The following is a 13894-nucleotide window of genomic DNA, read 5'->3' on the forward strand; positions in this document are numbered from 1 at the left end:
AGTATGTGCCTCTCACGCTCAGTCTCTTAGCTTACTGTTGCCTACAAAGCCAATTTTACCAGAGACCTTAAACAGACAACCTCAAAGACACCAAGAGACCAGAAATGAAACGTGACTGCTCAACATCAGTGCAGAGTCCTCCATCTATGAATGCTCCGCAGAGCACCTTAATTACAACAGCACAAAACAGCACACACAGTAGAAACTGTTCTTCAAATTTTGATCTTTTAAAAAGCGAGTGATGTGGGTGACTCTGGGACCTAGGCTGTAGCTCCTGGTGGGAGAGCGAACAACCCCTCCCCACAGGACGAAGCTTTGCTGTGCTATCATATTCAGTGGGGCAGGTGCACAACACACTAACAAGAAAGAACCAAAAAGAACATAATTCAGGGCTAGGATGAGAAAACCTAGTTTTGTTTTTAGAAACAGGGACTGAAATACCCTGCCACTTATCCAGGAAGACAGCGAGACCTCGTGGGGCCAGCAGCACTGAATGGGTTTACCCCTGGCACCTGTACCCAGCTTACCTACACAGTTCCTACTTACTCGAGTCTCTCCAGTTTCATCAGTGCTTCCTGGTGTGCACTGTTTAACTGCTGCATTTTGTCCATAGAGGATTTCTACAGATACAATGTAATCTCATATTAGCATGATTTAACAGACAAGAATATATTAAAAAATACAAACGCAGACTACAAAATATTGATTCACTGTCAAAAAATATTAAGTTTAGGACCAGGCCTCTAAGAACATTTGGTCTGCAACCACGAGAGCTTGAGTTTGAATTATCAGTACCACATAAAAAGCTGGGCGTGCTGCACATGCCTGTCACCCTGACACTGGTGGGCATACACAGGTGAATCCTGAAAGCCCTTTGGCCAACCAGACTAGCCAAAAGAGCGAGCTTCTGGCCCAAGGAGAGACCTTGAGTCAAGGCACTGAGGTGGAGAGGATAACAGTAAGGTTGAGAAAGTACCTGCTGTCTGCTCTGGCCTGCACCCACATGGGCATGCACATACACACTCAAGTAGGTCCAAGTTCCACACACATACACCCTATACCCAACCATCACAAAATAATAACATTGAGTTTAAGTGGTTGGCAGTTATGACAAGTGAGTTGAGAACAGCTGTCTCCTTTCTGAAGTGCTGGGAGTAAACTCTGGGTCTTGTCACACTAGGTACCACCTGAGAGTACTGCTGCCAGGAATTTCTTTACCTGACACAATGCTGAGTCTTCCTACGGCCAGACACTGTGTCAGATGCTGACAAGTCTCAATAAGTCTTTTTGGTCCTGGACCTAGTTCTATCTCTTTGAGCCATCAGTCATGAAGAAAAAGCTATGAAACCACTAACTAAAGCACTGTATACAATGGGAGCAGAGACCACAACACCCATCCCAACAGTGGCAGGAAGGAAAGTCACTCAGGGTTCTAAGAAATGCAATGTCTGTGTGTGTCTTTAAAAAACAAAGAGAGTAAATAGCCAAACAAAGGCATGTGAGTATGTGTGTATCTGACTGTATGTGAGCTATGGAGAGTGTGTCAGGATCAGGAGTGTAAGCTTAGCCTGATTTGTACTGAGAAGTCTTTATCCAGTCTGTGTAGCTGACTCTCCAGCTGTCTGGCACACCCTGGTATGTTCTAAGAGTGCAGCACTTGCACATCCAGAGCAACGAGGACGAGGCCCTGATCATCACAGGGTCTGTAAGCTGTACATTGAGAACAGCCCGTGTTAGCGTGATGGTGCTGACCTGCATCTTCTGCTGTAAAGCTAGGCAGGAAGAGTGACACAGATAGCCCAACCTGGCCTTGTTTAAAAGGTAAACAAACTGCAAATATCTCAGTTATTTCACACACACTATGTATCTTTGCAGCCTTCTGGAAAAAACAAACAAACAGAAACTATTTGCTAAAGCAGGGAGTAATGTATCAACTAACACTAAAACACAATTCTATATCTGTGTTGGCCAGAGCATATCATTTCTAACTATTATCCCCCAACTAAAGTTTTTCTTGTATAAATATAAAACCAAATTCAATTCTAACAATTATCTAACAATTGGATCTGTGACAAAATTTCAAAGCACATTAATTCATATAAGAGATTTATGATATGATATATATCTAACAAATATACTTAAATCTTACATTTTGCAAAAGGAATTCTGCATAAGTCTCCCGGCATGCTTCTCTGAAGTGAATAAAGTTGATAATGCCACTTAAAAACCGACTTGTCCGTTTTGCTTCTAAAATAGAAAATAACTAAACCGTTAAAACAACAGAATATACAAACGTATTATTTATTCCCGTATCGCTTGGCTCAGAGCATGTAAAATTGTATGCTTTACTTGAAAAACCATAACAACAAAACAAAAAATAAAATAAAATTATATGCTTTCACAAGGTGCAGAGCATCTCTTTTAACTTAGACTGGAATTACCCTTATGTTTAGAAAGGAAGGGACAGAAGAAGGGAGGGAGGGAGGAAGGGAGGGAGAGAAGAAGGGAGGGAGGGAAGGACGCAAACAGACTAGTATGGGTTACACAGGAGAGCAGAAACCATGACTGCTAGTTTTAAAACAGAAAAACAATAAAAAAATAAAGCAAAAACTTCAGACATGTAATGTGGACAGAGACCACCATCAAAGAGGAAGCTCTGTGACTGTGCCTGCCCTCAACAGAGAACATCAATAGAATTCAGTCTTACGGAGTCAGGTAAGTAAGGTTTGGAGTTGGAGAGGCCAGAGCAGCTAGACCTGGCAAGACTGAGAACTGTGAGGAAGAAGCTGTGGAAAGTTAAAGAGTTCTGCAAGTCTCAAAGAAGCTGGTTCTAGTCAGCACATAGACACGAAGAAACTACTTAGGCTAAAAGAAAAACCAGAAACACCGAAAATGACAAACAAAAGCATCCAGCATTAAATAGCATAAAATTTGCAATCTAAGAAAAATAAAAAGCAAAACCACAACAATGTGATCTATAAAAAGGCAAAAAGTCAAAAACCCCTTGAAATAGCACCAATGACAAATATAGTAAATTGGGTCATGAAAATGCCCCATCTGCTCAAAAACTTCGAGTCGTATGAGATAAGAGAGTTCAAAAATCACCCAAATCCAACTCTACGAGCTGAGACAGAAGCTGCCTGAAGCACCAGGTGTGCCGGCGAGGCTGACGGCAGCTCAGGAGAGGCGGAACTGAAAGAGTTAGTGAAGCAGAAGGGATGGCGTCCACCAGGAAGGCCAGCAAGAGAGCCGCTGCCACCGCCACCTCTGAGCAGACACTGTGACAGAATCCCACAAAAAGGAGGAACAAAAACTGATTAGTGAATAAATCTAAGCTGGAAAATAAAACAACAACAAAAACAGAGGTTTCCCAGAACCCTACAATGCATTCAAGTAGCTAAGAAGTAGTAATAAATTTTAAAGGCAAAGACTAGAAAATCAAATAGACACATTAAATGGAATAAAGGTTAAAATAAGAATAAGAGTGTGTTTCTGTCAGAAACAAAAGAGCCAGAATAGAATATTGCAATAAATATTTTCTTTTCCGTATCAAAGGTTTTTATTATTGCTCTTCCTTAAGATACTGTTCTCAACAAAGTTAGCAGCCTTTCAAGCTCAGGGAAAGCTGTCAACTTAGAATTTCGTAATTAAGAAAATTGGCTTTTAGCATTGAAGGTGAAGCATGCACGTCAGGACACAGCAGGAACTGAGCACTCAAGGTACTGAGGCCAGAGGATTTCAATCGCTAGGCCAGCCTGGACTACACAGTAAGGCCACATCTACGAAGACAACCAACGAGGAGCCGGAGAGATGGCTCAGAGTAAAGAGGCCGCTGCTCCTGCAGATGACCTGAACCCAGGCTGTCCTCACAAGCACATGGAACGTAAGCTCCAGGGAGCCAGCAACTTCTTCTGGCCTATATAGACACTAGGCATGTTTGTGGTACGTATCATACACAAAGTGTGCATGTTTGTGGTACGTATCATACACAAAATGTGCATGTTTGTGGTACGTATCATACACAAAGTGTGCATGTTTGTGGTACGTATCATACACAAAGTGTGCATGTTTGTGGTACGTATCATACACAAAGTGTGCATGTTTGTGGTACGTATCATACACAAAGTGTGTCATACACTCATATGATGATTCACACAAAAATAAATAAACCCTTTTTAAAGCTATTTTTTAAAAATCCGTAACAAAAGAAAGCAAGAAATGAAGAAAGTGGAAATAGATAACTACTATAAGAAACAAAAAGATTAAAGGTAAATTTAAGCCTGATCATATCAATAACATTTAACACAAGTGAGCTAAACACTCCAATTAAAAGACAGTGAGGGTGAGAAGAATAAATTCAGAAAATATTTTAATATCTCTATACAGCAACTAAGAGAAAATCTGAAGGAACACTACTAAGCAACTGGTCCAAATGCAGGGAGGGCCCTACTCAGTGACAAAATCCCAATGCACGCTGCACAACAGGACCACGGGGATAACATTCAGGCCCTAATACTTGGAACCGTGTGTGCTATCATAGTAATAGATTTCACTGTGGAGCGGCAGCTTGTGACCCTGTGTCCCCTGCAGTATGACGCGCTGCCGTGAACAGAAGAGTGAATACAACAAAGAACAGCGCCATTCCACAGAGATGAGCATCAGAAACCAGTAAGTGACAGGAGGGCGCCTCAACACACAGGTGAACAGCACGGGCCTCCAGCTGCCCAGCTCACACAGCTCCTCCAGAGCCAGCCTAGCTGCACAGCAGCAGATGAGCGCTGAGGAAAACGTGATGCATGAACTCGCGCTGTTTGCCTGATCTCCTGTCTCATCATACAGCAGTCTGCTTGGTGTGAAGACAGACATCTAGATAAGGGGTGCATGGACACTGGACAGACAGGCAGAATTAAGCCAGGGTCCAGCAAGTAGCAAGCCCAGATATGTGGCCAATTCATGTCTTATATACCTCTTTATTTCTCAGAAGTTTTCCATTCATAGCAAAACCTGAGTCAGGATTAGGTAGCTCTCAATATCCCACCTATAAGCCCCTCTCTCTTAACATCTGCATGAGTGTCACTGCCATTAGGAAGGAGGCATCTGCACCGACACACCATTGTCTCTGCGTAGATGTGCTGCTGCTGCTGCTCGTCACCTGGGGACTGTAACAGCTGCAGAATGGCACGCACATGCTGCTACTGTAGCAACACCAAGCGCTCTACAGCCCCCAAACACATTTGTGTTCTAGTGAACTGTTCCTCCTCCTCCTCCTCCTCCTCCTCTTCCTCCTCCTCCTCCTCCTCCTCCTCCACTAAGCCTCACAATTTCATTTTTTCTCTCTGGTGCAGTCTTCTACATATATATATGTAGCCTTTTACCTTATACTCTGCACTTGTGATTTGTCCATATTTTCTCTCACATAGATTGATAGCTCATTTCTCTTCAGCACTAAACACCATCACACTGCCTAGATGTAGCCTATTTATTGACCCATTGACAACCATGATGGTGTCCGAGATTTAGGAACTGTGAACAAAGCTGCTACAAGCACCTGTGTGTGTGGCTTTTTGTGAACACAGTTTGAATCCCTTTGGGTGGATACCAAGGAGCCCCCCTCCTGGATCATGCAGATAGAACAAGTTTCACTTTGTTTGAAACTGCCAAAGTGACCACAGCCCTACGCACTGCTACAAGCGAACAACTCAGATGCCTGCTGGCCCAAGTCCTTCCCCACACTTCAGACTACCATGTTTGGGAGTTTGTTGTAGGTATGAATAGGTATGCAGTATTATGTCAACTCATTTTTTAAATAAAATGTACCAAAGTAATTTAATGGTGAAAGGGTAATGTTTCAACAAAGAATGCCAGATTAACAACACTCACATGCAAAGGGGAAAATATGAACAATGACTCACTATATACAATAACCAAAACATTAAATAATCAAAGCAACACAATAGCTCCAAGAACATGGAAGTAAAGCTCAGCAGCTTACATCAAGCTGAGGTTTCTTAGTAAGATATAATTTTTTTAAAAAATCAATTAAAATATTCAAAACTAAAATTTATTTTGCTCATAAAACATGCTATAAAATTGAAAAGGAAAATAACAGAGTAGAAAAATATGTGCATAATCAGTTGATAATCTATTTGAAAAATATCTGAAGTGACAATAAGATAAATAAACAAGATGCTGGAGAGGTGGCTCAGTGGTTAAGAGCACTGCTCTTCCAGAGGACTCATGTTTTGACTCCCAGCCCCCACATGGCAGCTCACAACTACCTGTAACTCCAGTTCCCAGGGATCTGATGCCCTCTTCTGAACTCTGTGGGCAATGCATACACATAGTACGCAGATATACATTAGGCAAAACACCAACACATAAATGGTTTTAAATTTTAACATATTAAAAAAAGACAAACGATCTGAAAAGAACTCTACCAAAGAAGATATATCATAGTAAATAAGCATATGAACATATGCTCAGTTTTATTAGTCATTAGTCATACCAAAATGGAATGTAGAATGGCAAAAATTAAAAATATAATACTCAAGCCAAGGTGGACCAGGCACCATGGAAACTATTACATACTGCTGATGTGGACATAGCCACTTTGGAAAAGAGTTTAGTAACTTTTTGAAAATCTAGGCATGCACTTATCACACAAATCAGAATCTCTGCTCCTTAGTATTTATACAGAGAATGAAATCATATCATATCCAGAATAGCTGCTTTGCCAATAATGGCTAAACAGTAGAAATAGCTCAAATGCCTATGATGAATAAATTGTGCCATACACTAACATAAGAATACTGCAAAAGAAAAAGAAGCAAAGGACCAATAATCTCAGTTAGATGAATAAATTTCAAAAGCACTGTTTAAAGAACTCAAGCAAAAAAGACTGCTACTATATGACTCCATCATATGAAATATGATGAGAAGCCAAAGTGATAACAGACACATCAGTGCTGTAGAGAGTGGTGGCCACAGGGGACTGACTACAAAGGAACACAAGAAACTTGTGTGGGTCATGGAAACGTGGTGCGCAATTACAGTGTGTCATACAGCAATGAAGTATCCGTGGTTCAGAATAAGGCTGACATGGTAAAGAGCAATTACTAACTTAATAACTTTGGCCAGATAACTCACTATTCAACAGCATACCCTCATATCATTTTCACTGGAGTCCCAATTTTTAAATGTAATCTTGTGATTGAGTTGCTAAATAACAAAACAGGTTCAGAACTGGACGGCCTTGCCCTTTTTTCTTACCTCCACTCACATCTTTCAATAGGCGATATTCCCTTCGACCTGCAGCTGGGCTCGGCACACTCAAGCCCCACCTCAACTGTCTTCATAATTTTAGCCTTCTGTGGAAACAGGCATAGTCTGCCCATCACAAGCACGGTTTCTCATCAGAACCCCAAGTTCCAGGGAGACAGAAAACCTCTTCCCCCCTTGTACTGTGCTGCTTAGTGGGGTTGGTGCTTGTCACCTTTCTTAGAGAAAGGCCAGGGAGTTTTCGGAGCATCCGTCATGTTTGGTAGGGCAATATCAACACAAAAAGAAAGCTATCTTCCACAATTATAGAAAGATTTTAAAAACATAAAGTATTAAGAAAAATCAACTAAAACCCAGCTTTTTATAGATCATAAAGTACAAAAAGTTAACTTTCTGAAAGATTTTAATTATATAATTTTCTTTTATGTTTACTGGCAGTAAAAAAAAAAAAAAAAGATGAAAATTAAATGATGAGAAATGTACTTACTTGGATAAAGAATATCAGCAACCTCAAAGTCATTCACCCGGCAAACGGGCATAAATGATTCCCTTGAAGATGAGAACAGTGAAGAACAGGGACATTAGGTACTGAAGCCCACAACAGCAAACATCTTATTTTCAAATATGTTTCTGACCACCCTTCTCAGTGTTCAAGGCAGTCAGGGCAGAAGCCGACTGCAGTGCAGTCCTGCAGCACTGCCATCTACTTCTGTAATGCATTAGTATTCACGCAATTCCTAGTTCTTCCTGCATGTTGCACCAATACTCACACAGTACCATGGTAGTAATAAACTTAATAAACAGCATATATTCTTGGTGATGCTAAGACTCTTCAGGAGCACAAAGATAAAAGACAGTACTAGACTTAGAGCATTTTACAATGTCAGGTGACAGCATCCTGACAAGTGTTAGAGGGGAAGTCAGAATACACGTGGGAATTCTGAGCATATCTGAGATAAAGTGGAAGAAGCTGTTCTTTCAGAAGAATCATACCATTATAAGAGTTTAATATAAAGTAGACAAAAAGAAAACACCCTTTACTCACAGATGAAAGTATAAATTGCTGAATGGTAAAAAGCCCTCCATTATATGTGGATACATGACCTCGATGTTCACTGGCATCTGAATGAAATAAATCATGAAATCTAAATCACAAATTAGCTAGACGACATGAGAAGCATCGCTTTGATTATAGGACATGATCAAATGATATTAATTCATTACCACTAAATCCAAGAAGAAACAATGCATAGTACACAGTTAGAGCTGAGAGTAATACATGATGTTCAGTTCTCAGTGGGCACTTAGTGAAGATTTTTAAATTAATGGAAATAACATCAAGCCTTATACTGTAATTCTCTTAACGTTTACAAGCCTGTTTCAGAGGGGCGCCTCATTTTGTAAAAACAAAACAAAGCAAAACCTAAACCTTTGCAAAGTTCCACAGTAAACAAGGAGCTAAGAGTTTTGGTAAGTGTCTATAATGCAAGCACACCGGAAAACCATGAGCTCAAGAACAGCCTGGGCTATCAAAACGGCTAAAACAAAAACCCTGATGACATGCACAAATATTTTCATCGATCCTCACATGAGAATTTCAGCACAAATATAATCAAGAAAAGCGGTATTTCTTACTAGAACTATTTGGTTTGCCTCATTTCAATTGCTTCAACCTTACTGCCTATCTTCTATTTTAATCTTGGAGTCCTTCCTAAAATAAAAAAATAAAATTTCCTGAAGACCTGGAAGTTGTTTTTAAAGTCCCTGAAGCCAGACCTACATATCTGAGAATAACTGTATAGAATTAGTAATTCTCAAGTGTCATTTGGTCTTTCATTATAGTTTTGCTCTGACTAAAGGTTCTCGTGTAAGCTAATAATATGCTTACAAGGCCTTTGTAAGTGAGATCAATTTTATATAAGTCTTTAGATTTGTTGGAAATAAAGTCAAGCGATCGTCATCCTTCTGGGCAGCATGCATTGTGATCAGAACTGCTGTAAAAACAAAAGCCAAGCAAGAGGTACTTTCCCTCTTCTTAACTCACCATGTAGAAGTGCTCCAGCCGGATCCCATACACTATTTGTAAGGCTCTCATGTAGATCATGTACAAAACCTCAGGCTACAGCAGAGAAACAACAGTCAATGTCTGTGTTATTACCCTCATCACCAGCCAATGCTGCAGCCAATGGAGTCAAACAAGAAAACATGAGAATATTGTCTATTTTCCCTCAAAATACATAATTTCTCCAAATTTTAAGCTGCCTTATGGTACATACCAATTTGTTCTTATGTGGTGAATAAGTAAGGCAACCGGTTGCCTCTGAATGAGAGTTGGCCTATCCAGACCCACCCCAATCCAACTACCACCCCAGGCACGGAGACGGGGGAGTCTTCTAGAACTCTGTCAGGAATATGGAAACGCCGGAACACCCAGGATTTTATTTTTTATTTTTTACAGATAGATCACAGGGACTAGCCTGCTGCTATAGATAGAGGGTCACCTCAGATTGTGGTTCAGTTTAACTGCAACACTTGGAATCGTGGCTATAAAATTAATGGAGAAATAACAGGATTGAAAAACCTTGTCTTCTAAGTCAGTAGTGGCCTGAGAACTTCTCTACCGTACTCAACTTTACTGGGTGAAGAGAAAGGCCTGAAACACAGGGAAAATGTGCTAATATTTTCCTAAAGCTGTATGATTCACCTTAAAGGCCCATCATTGGCCTGAGGCCATTCTTTCCAGCCTAAAGACCTAAAGTGCTCTGAGATAAACGTGCTTACACTCTGTGTTAGGAAAGAGTCTTCCTATGCTATAACTTCAAGGCCAACGTAGAAAAGTGGAGAGAGACTTTGAGATTTTGCTGTGACACATAAATAGCTCATTTTTGCATTTAATAACCAAACATATAAAGAATAACACCTGTCAAAATAAGTCAATTCCCGCCTGGGGCATAATGTAAGAAAATTAATCTGCACGCTTCCAAAGAAGACTGTTTGTAAGCATGCATGTGTAGGAAACCGCTTGGAATAAATCTGTCAATATCCCCAGTAAATGACACCTTCGTACCACCACTCCAGTAATAATAAAAAATTTAATATACTATAATATGTCTATGGTTTAAAGCCTTTTTTTTTTCTTTAAGAAAAACAACCATATTAAAGACTGAGCTCCCAACGGGAATGTAGAGGTTGCCACACATATAAACTTAATGTTATTTTAAAATTACACCAGGTAAGAGATCTTTCTCTAGATTAAAAATGACTGGCCTACAACAAATATGCTGCAACTCCCACACTACAAACCTGGCAGCTTACTTTACTCTTCAATATCAGTAACTACACGCAAAGACAGGCACACTTCACCTTTGGGTTTGGGTGCAGATCGTTCTTAGAGAGGTTTTTGCCATCTGCTCCTGTTAATAATTTATTTCGAATATGAACCACAATCTCAGCTACATTGTATCTGGGGAACGACAGAGTCTCCATTATGGGAGTCTCCTCCTAGTGTGAAAGAAGAAAAAACAAAGATCAGAAACAATCACAATGAATAATTCTCATTATCTGGAAACTGCTAGTTAGTGGAAAAAAGGAACAAGCTGTGGTTGAGCCATTCATAGTGCAGTGTTATCAGCAAATATCTGAGGATGGTAGAGAATTTTAAGTCAGGCAAGCAAATGCGCACCCGTGATCTGACACTTAGGGGGGGGGGGGTAGGAGGGTCAGAGACTCAGGTAATAGAATAGCTATATATATAAAGTCCAGGGCCAGCCTGGGCTGCATCAGACTCTGTCCTCTGTCTCAAAACAAAACATGAATTTTAATATACATGTACAAACATAAAATGAAAGGAACTCTGTCTCAAAACAAAACAAAAGATAAATTTTAATATACATGTACAAACACACAATGAAAGGAAGGTGTTTTATCCTAAAGTAACTTTCATCACAAAGTAACAGCCATTTTCTGTTAGCTTCCCTGATGTTCTCTTCCACAAGGGATGCACGATTCGAGTTGACATGCAGCAGGAAAAGTATGTTGTCCTCTGTTCCCACAAGGGCTGGGGCATCTCACAAGATGCTGAGAACTATTTCTCAGAGCTCAAGACTTGCAGCAGCAGTAGCAGAAGCTACATACAACCAACACTGTACAAGGCAGAAAATTAATTGGATTTTATTTTATTGTATTGATATTCTACTCCATACACACACCATAAGATGACTAATATGACTTAAGGTGCAAGCAGGAGAGAGCTGAATCAGGAAGGGAAGAGGTAGGGAGAGAGGGGGAGAGAGAGACCAGCTTTAATTTAAGGCAGAAATAAATCCCTTTCAGCAAAGCAAAAACATAAAACAGCAAACCTCTTTTGGTTATCTGTGTGTACAGATAATAGATAATTCCTACTGGTATCTTCTTAAACTAAGACTTGTCATAATTCTGTCTCCCTTATACATCCCCAAAGCAGCTCTGCTAACTTGCCTTTCCTTCCAGTAAATGGAGATCGCCACCTTAAAACATGCTTGCTAAGTAACGTCGTGATTCTGCTTGAACCCTTCAAAACACTACCGATCCCATTTTTAGTCACTGCATAGAATGCATCAAATCCCTATTCACAGGACATTAAAAAACCATGAAGGAAGCTGTGATGTCCTTTCTAAGCCTTCTCTGCTACTTTCTTACATGTGACCATCCCTTTATGACACTATTTTTGGAAACTTTACCATTTGTGAGAGAGACGAATACACTTTTTCCTACTCACGCAACAAAAATCAGTACAGATTTGTACCTCAAATGGGAGTGGCTTCTGGCAAGTACCAAGCAGACAGTAATTATGTAGTGGACACACTAGGTGTCCTACCCTTAAGTTCTGACGCTCCCTCCAGGTCAGTAACGTCAGGACCCACAGGTTGAGGGTGTAATCTTCACCCTGGTTCCCACTGACACAACAGTCACAAGCCCAGGTGGTTTCACTTATGCCTCTGGCAGCCTGCTACACATGAGCATTCCCACCATGCCCTCCGCTGAGTCATCTGCTAGAGCAGCTCGGGCATAAAGAAATACCTACTGGCTTAGAACGGAAGATGAGATGAGGGTTAATACCACAGGAAGAGACAACCCGGCCAAGTACTGCAAACTCTAGGAGCCACAAGGTGTCTGGCTACTGCAGGCAGACTTCCTCAAAATCAGCCCTTTAGGGTTTTTTACCAAAGCTTTATTGTGTAGGTATGGTTGATTTTAATCAATGCCAACAGCTTCCAGGCTCTCGCTTCCCCAGCATCAGGAGACAGGACTGCCTTAGTCTTCTGCTAGCCAGTCCTCTCCCTAAAGCAACTGGAGGCTTCCAGGCAACAGCTAACCATTAACATACAGAAGGTCACTTATCACTGTGAGGGTTCCAAGGTTCTGGATCTGTACACACAGAACTGGGCACTGACAAAATGTGTATTTCATAACATCAGACTGTCCTATTTACTACCCTTTGTTAATATCTTCCTTCATGTTAGTCCACGTTTGTGTGTGTGCAGGTACACATGGAGACCAGAGGCAGTCTCCAGTTCTGTTCCTCAGGTGCCATCCACCTTTATTTACTTACTTACTTATTTATTTATTTAGATATGGCATTCATTTAATTATTTATTCAAGTATTCATTTGTTTATTTAAAGATACAGTCTCAAGTATGCTAGGCTGACTGACCACCAGGGCTCCACAATGCTGAGATTATAAGTAAACTTCACCATGCCTAGAACTTAAAAAAAAAAAAAGTGGGCCCCAGGGGTTGACTCAGGTCCTGCCTTTCCAAACTGAGCTTTTTGCCCCGCCAGTCAGTATCTTCTTAAAGCATAATACCAAATGAATTCAACACTCCAGACGCTGTCAGTCTCAAACAAGAGTGTTAGAGGAAGGAGCCGCTTCTATTGATTGTGGGTAACTGTAGCACTCATACAGAAATACATTTACTATCCAGTGAGAGGAACATGGCCTCCCTACAAGAACCTGGGTTTTTGCCCACATTCTTCTCCCATAACTATTTGAGCTTTAAGCTATGATCTTTATCTTCTACTACTGAGATTTCATAACGGCCAACTTCTACTTCAGAGCTAGGGGCAGCTCAAATCTAGATCTGGACCCTTCACACAGTAGCCATCTATTTCAATACACGTGGTATGGGAAAGTAAAATATCCTACCCTGGGTAGTTGTTCGGTGTGTTTCAAGAAAGTACAGCCCTCTGCAGACACAGGAAAGGTTTGGCGAGGCCCTCCTATAGAAAGAAATGCACAGACACTTACATTAGGGAATAAGAGTATAAGCTGGCAGAGGCCTCTCTACAGGATAGTTTCCTCTCTGCCTAAGACTGTATTTCTGATCCCTGCCCAGGTCCAAGCCACTGTAGGTGGCAATGAATGGCACAAGAGACCTCATCAGTACATCAAGAGAGCCTTCATTTGCTGTTTACCTCCTCCAGCCACAACTCCAAACCCCCAGCCCCTTCCGTTCCCTGCAGAAGACCCCGATCCTGTGCCCTAACTGAGCCCTTTATAAGCTCTGGCCTGTCTAGTCCTCCTTTGTGTTTGGGCGCATATTAGATTCTGGACTTTTTCTTTCAATAGTCTGAGGTC

The 13894-nt window shown here is 40.9% G+C and overlaps 1 protein-coding gene across 1 annotated transcript in view; it reads right to left on the reverse strand.

Annotated features, from left to right (window-relative positions):
• Positions 1-13537, reverse strand: part of Nuf2 (NUF2 component of NDC80 kinetochore complex) — a 28476-nt gene extending 14939 nt beyond the window's left edge. The window contains exons 1-7 of the mRNA XM_051147810.1: positions 13463-13537; positions 10642-10779; positions 9323-9397; positions 8324-8400; positions 7766-7827; positions 2150-2247; positions 547-620 (exon numbers count right to left, since the gene is read on the reverse strand). Coding sequence (XP_051003767.1) covers positions 547-620; positions 2150-2247; positions 7766-7827; positions 8324-8400; positions 9323-9397; positions 10642-10764 — 509 coding nt within the window. The 5' untranslated portion in view covers positions 10765-10779; positions 13463-13537. The remainder of the gene's footprint in view (positions 1-546; positions 621-2149; positions 2248-7765; positions 7828-8323; positions 8401-9322; positions 9398-10641; positions 10780-13462) is intronic.
• Positions 13538-13894: the final 357 nt, after the last annotated feature.

The sequence above is a fragment of the Acomys russatus genome, chromosome 6 (genome assembly GCF_903995435.1).
Source record: "Acomys russatus chromosome 6, mAcoRus1.1, whole genome shotgun sequence".
In the NCBI taxonomy this organism is placed as follows: domain Eukaryota; kingdom Metazoa; phylum Chordata; class Mammalia; order Rodentia; family Muridae; genus Acomys; species Acomys russatus.